At 32.4% G+C, this 9,771-nt stretch overlaps 1 protein-coding gene across 1 annotated transcript; it reads left to right on the top strand.

Moving 5' to 3' along the window:
* Positions 1-4,818: 4,818 nt before the first annotated feature.
* Positions 4,819-6,270, top strand: LOC149578721 (FBD-associated F-box protein At2g26860-like). The gene is made up of 2 exons (XM_089801141.1): positions 4,819-5,853; positions 5,983-6,270. Exons 1-2 carry the CDS (start codon positions 4,819-4,821, stop codon positions 6,268-6,270), a joined length of 1,323 nt encoding a protein of 440 aa, XP_089657267.1.
* The last annotated feature ends 3,501 nt before the right edge of the window (positions 6,271-9,771 follow it).

The raw sequence follows: 9,771 nt of genomic DNA, 5'->3' as shown, positions 1-9,771 counted from the left end.
TATCAACTTTTGAAATTCCTTAAAACACTTTATTTTCACAAGTTATCTACTCTAAAAAGCCTCTAGGGTGTGAGGTATATGCCTACTAACCTTGATTCTGGAGAGCTAGAATTGTAGAGCTTCACATTTAGATAGAGTGGAATCTATCAATTGTAAAATTCCTATTAGTAATTCCCATAATTGGATCATCATTCCATAATAAACCTAATCTACTAATTTGGGCACCAACACCTTGTATTGTTTAAAACAAAGGCCTAGGATGTTGTACCAGAAGTTTGATACATATGTATTCAATTTAGGATTGGTGCAGTCTAAATTTGATCAATATCTATATTTCAAGTCTGATGATAATCATTTCCTAATTATCTCTTTATATATTGATGACACATTGTTTGTTGGCAAAGGAAAATGTTTTATTGTAGAGTTAAAATCTAAGATCTTAGAAAATTTTGAAATGAAAGACATAATAGAAATATTTGGGTAGGCTAGAGTAAGTTTGTTGGTACTATTTTAAGAAGATATAGTTTGTAGAATTCCAAACAATTGGTTGTTCTTGTTACTATGAGAACAATGTTTTCTAGCTCATAGTATCCTATATCCCTATTGGAAATGAAAGAGATGAGTAGAGTATCATACCAGAGTGATGTTACAACTTTGATTTATGCTATGGTTTGTACAAGATCAAACATTTTTGAAGTAGTGAGAGTAATTTCTTGTTACATGGCTAATCGAGGAAGAGCACATTGAGATGCAATATGAAAAAAGAAGAAGATACTTATGGGGCACCACAAAGTATTCTATATCTTTCCATTAAACATGATATGAGCATTTCTTTGATATTCAAGACTATGTGCATTCATATTAGGTCAATGATGTTGATAGAGGGAGATCCACTAGAGCATATGTGTTTACATTATTTGGTGGTGCAATTAGTTGGATGAGTAAGCAACAGGTTGTGGTTTCTTTTTCCAATATAAAGGTGGAGTATATGGCAGCTACTCACACTTGCAAGGAAGCCATCTAGCTAAAGGGATTATCTTTAAATATAGAGTTCAAATAGGGTGCAACAATAATTTATAGTGATAGTTAAAATAGAATCTTCCTACTGAAGAACTTGAGATTTCATGTCAAGATAAAGAGCATCAATGTACAATATCATTTTATGAGAAATATGGTTGAGGATGACAAGGTGAAGTTGGAGAAGGTAGAATCTTTAGCGAATGTTGCTAATTCATTAACTAAACATGTGAGCATAGAGAAGTTTGGATAGTGTTTAGAGTCTATGGCCTCTTGTCCCCTAGCAATTAAGTCTATGAAGCCTTGGATCCCATGAATATTGCAAGGTGTTCAAAAAGTGGGAGAATGTTGAGAACATATGTCTCAACCTTGCAAGTTTATTGCAAACTTTTTCTTTAAAAAATTAATAAAATATTGGTGGTGATTCTACAATTTTTTACGGCTTGGAAAAGAAGTTATAAAATTCCAAAAGGTGTCTTGTTTGTTGTAGAATATAGGAGCATCATTTTAGAGCACAAATAACTTATTTAATGTCTTTTAATGAGGTCTAAACTAGGGGAAAATATTATGACTGGGATAAATATTTTAACTTAGTTGTTTTTTCTATCTTGATGTTATAAATGTCAAGAATGGGCAACATCTGGCATAGTAGTTTTGCCCATGGTTTTGTAAAATAACAAATCATTTCCATGCTGTAAAATCACTATATAAGGAGGTCTTGGGGAGGGTTTTAGTCATTGATTTTTGTATGAAGGCTAGGTGCTAGAAGGTGTCTCCTTGAATTTTAGTTGTGGTGATGTGCTCGTATAAGAACTTGGATTGGAACTATATTATAATCATCTTTGACTAGATAAGAAAATTATGCAAGTTTTGGAGAGTGGGGCTTTTCTTTAGAAGGGTTTCCCAATAATCATTGGGTTATTTGTTTATTTTGATGTTTTATTTGTGCACTTTTATTTTTCATTGAAATCTCTATAATAGTTAGTTCACATTTGCATAATCATTCAGTCAAGATTAGCGTAAGAGCAATCCTACACATCTTTGCTTCCTTATAGATCTCTTAGTGTGTACACATATTTATCATATCCTCAAACCTACATTGATCTTGTTAACTTGATCCACAAAGAATGTTTTGACCCTATTTTGAAATCAAGTTTCATTCTTATATGCTCACTATGTGTGTGTGTGTGTGTGTGTGTGTGTGTGTGACCATTTCTACTCCCACATCAGCTATCCTTCACCTCTTTGATGTGTCACATTGAAATATTTTGTATGAGATCTATTAGGCATTATCATCCATGATAATGAATGCCAAGTCATGTAATTTTATATAAAAAGCTTTCCCTTTTTGATACCTTTTCCCTCCACTTTATTTCCTACTTTGCACATTTTCAAAACATGCATGATTTAAAGTTTTTTCCCTTTGCACAATTCCCACTTGCCCTTTCTACATTTTTCTTTTTTTTTTGCATGGTCTTCTTTAGATTGTCTTGTGCCACATTTTCTTAATGATCCTAGATCCATGTATTCTCTTGATCGTGGTGACCACTATAGTCAGGTATAGTCATGACACTAGTACTCAACACTTTTTTAAGTTCTCGTTGTGACTTCTAGAATGGATTTACGTTTTGTTGTTATGTGAATTTTCCATACTTTCTAATACTAAATCTTGTCTTTTATTTAAAAAAATAAATTAACTATTTTTCACTTTAAATAATTTATAAATAATTAAAATTAAAATGGCAAGTCATTCATTTTTATAATTTTAATTATGACTATCTAAAAATGAAATATTTTTTTTTTCTCTATATTTTGTTTATGGTAGGTTTTCAGATTAAGATATTTTGTTGATGAAGAAAGGTTGCTATTTTTATTAAAGTTATTATTTGTCTCTAACCATGTTTATTGAGTAGATTATAGAGAGGATTGTTTATCCACATCAGAGTGGGAAGTAAGTTAGCACAAGGCGAATGTGTACCTATTTGAAGTATCATAGTGGCTCTGCAAAGCATATGTTCCAATTAATTATGAAATTATGTATTATTTTGGGGTTCATTCCCCTTCAACTGCAAAACAATTGGATATATTTTGAATTTTGATTTTTGGTTAGTGGGGTATGCCCCTTTTAAGATGTTATAATAAAGGACGTTTGCCAAGCTAGACTGAAGGTTTTCTTCTCCGTTCTTTCCTACTAGTGCCTACCAGTGCTTGTTTGAATAGAGATAGCTAATGTACTTTTGATCTTTTATATTAATAAAATAATCAAGGCCTTGACCATTTATCGATCCAAAAAAAGAAATATTTTAATTTGTTATTTTTTAAAATATTAAAATAATCTTTAAAAAATGTAAAATAAACATTTATTTTATGTTAATATCTATAGTATTTTACTACACATAAATTTGATTGATTGATTGAGTTATGATGATTTAGAGAAAAATAATAATTAGATTTTTTTATAAAAAAATTAAGAATTATTTTTGAAAAAAATCATAATAAACATTTTTGAAAAAAAGGAAATTATAACAATTTTTTTTATGTATTCTAGAAAGGGACACGGATATAAATTAGACTAATGGTAAATAAAAAATTATTTTATAATTTAAATAACATTTTATTTTATTTTGACCTGTAGAGGAGCTTCTCCCTATTGCAATAGAAACTAACATTGAAATTTCCAAGACCTCCAAAATGAAATCCCGCATTTTAAAGAAAGTAAAGCAGATCCTTCCTCCTTTATTCTTCAATCTCCATCACTCACCCGTCACATCTTATAAAAAAATATTATTTTAATAATCTTTCACCCACTAAAGATAAAAGTCATCTTTCTATTTAACACGTGTAAGGCGAATTCCCTCTTTCAAAGAATTTCAAGGTTGATCTAACTTTTCTGACCTGTGTATTTATAAAAAAATTTAAAAAATAAAAATAAAGTGAAGAATCCAACCAAATCCTGTCAGCTAAACAAGAGGTCTATGGAGGGAATGAATTGACAATTGGATGTAGTGATGAATCAATCAAATGGTGGAATGGAGCAAGGTGGTCAACTATCTAGCTAAATGTGTCTCTAATCAGATGGAGCTATGAAAAAAATGGGATTGAGATTACATATCTTTGGAGCACTCTAGGATTTTAAAAGATTTTTTGAGTCTTTATTGGGATAAGGCTTATTTGATTGGGCGTTTTGTTTTTAGTTTTCTTTAATTTTTGAACCAAAATTGTATTGAATTTTATATTTTATAAAAATTAGCATAATTTTTATTCATTTATTTAAATAAATCTTATTTGTCAGATCTGATTACTTATTCTACCCATGTCATGAAATCCTTTGATTACAGTTGTCTATCTTGACCTAAATTTTAAAATAGTCTTTAATAAGCTGTTGATCCTCTATAACAAGATCTCAATCATCCCTTTGTTTACACTTTTCTTCCTTACCCTAACCTTAAAAAATAGACAATTGTAAGCCATTGATCCTCAATGACAAGATCTCAATTGTCCATCCGTTTCACCAAGAATCTATAAATTAAGACATTATGTTCTTCATTTTTCATTGTAATCTTTCTTAATGTATGCGCTTGTGTCTTCCTTTGTCGCTGCGATCTTCAATTGCGATTTATACTGAAATTTCTATAGTACTTGTGGGTGCCCATTTATGTTATTCCTATCAACAGTCAAATGAAAACAACAGGTGACTAGGATACTGTGCATGCTTTGTTTTCGTTATTTTGCTTTTCTCATTGTTCTTATTATCTTAAATCCTTTTTTTTTTTTCTCATCTACTTGTAAGATCATAAGATCATGTCAGGCCACGATGCTTTCCGCACACTTCCTGATTCCCTTGTTTCTTTCATACTCTCAAAACTGCCGATGAAAGAAGCTGTGAGATCTTCTGTTTTTTCCAAGAGGTGGAGGTTTCTCTACACTCAAATGCCTACGCTCACTTTCTCTCCATATCATTTTCCTCAAAGAAATGGCTTTAAAAGGGAGATGCTTGAGCTCGATTCCACAGATCCTCTGGTCATCTCAAGGGTTGAGGATATAATTTCCAACATGTTGCTTCAGCACTCTGGAGATCTTGTGGGCTTTCATGTTGAGAGTAGCAGTTTGCACTTCTCTCCTGAAAATGTGTATAAATGGGTAGAGTATGCATCTCAGCACAATGTCCAAAATCTTTATCTCTCTGATCACACTACTAATCCAAGATATGTAGAGCAAGATATCCCTCATCTCTTTTCATGTTTGTGTCTTGGCGCACTTCATCTGACCAACTACATTCTTACTAACTTCCCGATTGATTTTGTTGGATTCCACCACCTCATTAGTTGTCACCTTTGTAATGTTCAATTGACAGATGAATCATTAGCCTCCTTGGTATCCTATTGCCCCCTTCTGGAAAAACTTGATGTGAGATGCGAGGTGTTAGGTCATGCTATAATTGTTTCATCCACTATCGAGCATTTGTATATGGATTTTGCAGCCAAGTCTCTAATCGTTAACTGCCCCAAACTTAGAACTCTGGAATGCGACAGTAAAAATTACTTGAGTGTGAATGGTGTTGTGTTCGATGAGTTTTCTTATGCGGTGGCTTCTCTTAAAATGCACTCTGGAGGTATTTTGACCAAACTGGAACTGGATTTCGAAGATTGCTTCGCTGACATATTTCCAGCAAGGAGGTTTCTTGACATGATGGGCAATTTACAGTCCTTGAAGAAACTTATTTTAAACCTTTGGGATCCAATACAAAGGGAAGAAAATATGGAATCTCCTCTGTGGAACCTATTTCACAGGCTTCCAAATCTTGAGACGTTCTTTTTGAAGGGCTTTTGTATTGAGGTATTTTACTGAAATTCTCGACTAATTTTTATAATTGGCAGTTTTAGATTATACAAGTTGAATTTTGAGAGCTAATAGATAAAATAAATTTATTAGAGTTTGTCTTAAATTATGTATTTCACAATGCAGGAGATGTCAAAAGATCCTATACCTCATTGTTTCACCCCTCCACATCTCAATCTCAAGAAAATATACATTGAAATTGTTCAGTTTGGCCACAAAGAAGTTGAAATAATAAGGTGCTTACTTCAGAGTGTGCACTCTCTGGAAGCATTGGAAATTTGGCTACCTGATGATAGAAATAATGGACGTCAATTTTTGAAGTTCTTGAAAGATGTTAGGTATCTACATAGAGCATCATTACTAGCAAGGATTATCTTACTGGACGAAGAGTGTAACCCTATTGGGGTAGTATGAGTAGTATGCTGAACAAATATGGCTTTTCATTTGTGATTTTTAAGTGCTTAATGTCATATTTTATTTTTTCTTGCATATCGGGAGTTATTGATATTGTTTACACTCCATCGAGTGGAATTCATGTAAATCAAAAATGATTTGCATAGAATACTGGTATTTTGACCAAACTGCAACTAGATTTCAAATTTTGTTTGGGTGACATATTTCCAGCAAGGAGGTTTCTTGACATCATGGGCAATTTACAGTCCTTGAACAAACTTATTTTAAACTTGTGCTACCCAATAAAAAGGAAAGGAAATATGGAATCTCCTCTATGGAACCAATTTCACAGGCTTCCAAATCTTGAGACGTTCTTTATGAAGGGCTTATGTGTTGAGGTATTTCAATAAAATTTTAGACCATTTTTTATAGTGGTAGTTTTAGATTATACAAGTTGAATTCAGAGAACTAATAGATAAAAGAAAGTTATTAGAGTTTGTCTTAAATTATGTATTTTACAATGCAGGAGATGTCAAAAGATCCTACACCTCATTGTTTCACCCCTCCACATCTCAATCTCAAGAAAATACGCATTGAAATTGTTGAGTTTGAACAAATATGACTTTTCATTTAACAAATATTACTTTTCATTTGTATTTTTTTAATACTTAATGTCACATTTGAATTTTGCTTGTATATAAAAAGTTATTCATATCGTTTACACTCCATCAAGTGGAATACATGTAAATCAAAACTGATTTACATAGAATATTATTATTTAGACTACAGAGTACAATTTCAATTTCTTGGAAATTTTCAGTCAGCAGAATCCAAACAATATTCTTGGCATTCTTTGTGGTTCTGTTAAATTCATATTTATTTTGTTGTTATTAACATCTTTCAATTAAATTATTAATTTGACCTGTTCCTTATATGTATCATATATGTTTCTTATAATGAATATTTTGGATGTCAAACTGATCCTACAGATTTGGGCAATGTCCGTGTATGAATACTGTTAAAAAAACATCATTCCCAATTTCTCACCCACGGATCGCAAGCGTAAGGTTCACAGGCAAGCTTTCACATCTCGTTGATGAACATTGTACATATTTACATATTTTTATGTTTATTTCTTTTTACTTCTGTATGTGTGCTTTAGATTAATATTACAAAGATTTGAATTATGCTTCTTCCTTAAAAATGATATCGAGAAGAAACTTGCAGGGTAAAGAGTAGGGTCATAAGAAGAAGAATTATCATGATTCTCAATAACTTTGATGTCGCCATATTCGCTGCTGGATAGTGTTGTTTCACAAGGAAAGTTGTTCACGTTAAAAATAAACAACTCTGCAGAAATAAAAAACCAATTGAAGAGAAAAGGTGAAATATATTAAAATGGTATGAAGATGAATTCGCCCAACCTGTCGCCTTTCTTTTCCCATCATTGTTCAACCTGTCTCCTTTCTTTTCCCATCATTGTTCATTTCAGAATAGTGATGTTAAACTTTTCCTTGATCATTTCAGAATAGTGATGTTAAATTGGGGTTTTTGATTTAATTGGGTCTTTTGTTTTAATACGGTTGCATATCCTTCACAGCCACGACCTTTATATTGTTTCCTACTGTGCAAAGAAATGTCTTAATATTTGCCATTCAGTCATTGGCTATATCATGCTGAGTTCCTTTTTCTACCCAATTATCAGCATCAGCTTACAGTGATTAATCCATATTCAAATAGACCAATCACCTTTCACCTTTCCTAAAACATTTGTTTCATGCTAATGTTCAATCAATTTAATTTTGGTAACAGAGTCTTCCACTTATGGGAATCGTTGCACCTGCAGGTATCTATAAAATATTTTCTCGTGCTTATAATGAATACTCTGGCAGGGAAAAGGTTAAAGACAAACAATTTTCATGTCTCTATCAATGTCAAAACTATTTATTCAATCTACATGTCCATCAGCATCTCCAATCAAAACAATGAAAAAAAGTGCACCAAATTTGACCATACTTGTAGATGGAATTTAGATGGTAATGAATCAGCTAAGGGCATGATCTCCTTATCATTTTTCTTGTCTCCATTACCGTTTGAAAAATTCAGTAAAATTCGTAAGTTCATTTTTTTATTTGAAGATGGTTTGGGTTTTTTTCATGGGTTCTCATCAATCCGATTAGATATTTGCAGAATAGAGGAAAATAGAGCACAACCAGAACTCACAGGCAGAAGTATTATTTGTATTGCAACTCATTAATCTCACCATCAATCTATCACTTACATTATACATTTACAAGATATAATAAAGCATTCAAAGGGTGCCAAATTTGAAACTCAAAACTGGGTGGGAAAGTGAAACATTTACCTACCACATTAAATACAAAACTAATTGTCAGAAATTTCAAATGTGGGTGGGTTAACACGCTATCACAATGGGTGTTAACATTATTCGGCATACACTAGGTGTTTTTTTCTTGTGCTGAGTAACCCCTTTGATGACCGAGTGATTTGGTCTTTCAAGTGCTAAGTGTTAGCACGAGGGTTAACAGATGAAGTCAACACAACAAACAATAGAGTCAATAATTACATTTAACACACCCCTTAATTTTGACTCTATCTACATTAATACATTTTCAACACTAACAATTCATAATTGCTGCTTTTGAAATTCAAAACTTGCTCTTGCTAACAGCTTTGTGAATATATCTGCCAACTGATCCTTTGACTTGCAATGTTGTAGGTTGATTTCTCCATTGCTGACCAGGTCTCTGATGAAATGATATCGAGTGTCAATGTGCTTGCTCTTTTGATGAAAGACTGGATTTTTGGACAATGCAATAGCTAAATTATTCTCACAAAAAATTGTGATTGGTTCCTTCTTTGATGTTGGTTCAAGATCACTTATTAATCTTTTCATCCATACTGCTTGGCAAGCTGTTGATGTGGTTGTTACTTACTTTGCCTCTACTAATGAAATGGTGACAATTGGCTGCTTCTTGGATGCCCATGAGACTGTAATTTTACTTAAACAAAATGCATAACCTAATGTGTTCTTTTTGTCATCTACACTTCTAGCAAAGTCACTATCTATTAATCCAATTAGTTGATTGTCTTCATTACCTGCATACAAAATACCATGTTGCATTGTTCCTACAATATACCTTAGTATTCTTTTGCCTACCTTCCAATGTGATGTCTTTGGTGATTCCATGAACCAAGAGAGAAGGCTGATTGCAAACATAATGTCTGGCCTTGTTGCTGTCAAGTACATTAGGCTACCTACCAATTGCTTATATAAAGTGGAATTCACTGCTGCACCCTCATCATTTTTGCTCAGTTTTGTACTTGGAACAATAGGCATCCTGATTGGCTTGCAATTGTTCATTGAATTTTGTCAATACACCTTGTGCATACTTCTTTTGATCGATGAAAATGCCCTATTTCAATTGTTCAATCTCTAAACCAAGAAAGTACTTCATGAGACTAAGATTGGTCATTTCAAATTCTCTTTCTATATCAAGT

Source organism: Cupressus sempervirens, chromosome 1 (assembly GCF_028749045.1).
Source record: "Cupressus sempervirens isolate cs-2001-9-10 chromosome 1, ASM2874904v1, whole genome shotgun sequence".
Taxonomy (NCBI): Eukaryota; Viridiplantae; Streptophyta; class Pinopsida; order Cupressales; family Cupressaceae; genus Cupressus; species Cupressus sempervirens.
The sequence above is the reverse complement of the archived record's forward strand: the minus strand, read 5'-3'. Positions and strand labels throughout refer to the sequence as shown.

Coding starts and splice junctions, on each gene's coding strand:
- LOC149578721 (XM_089801141.1), top strand. CDS start 4,819: ATGTCAGGCCACGATGCTTTCCGCACACTTCCTGATTCCCTTGTTTCT. Junction 5,854..5,982: donor TGAAGGGCTTTTGTATTGAG/GTATTTTACTGA, acceptor TTCACAATGCAG/GAGATGTCAAAAGATCCTAT.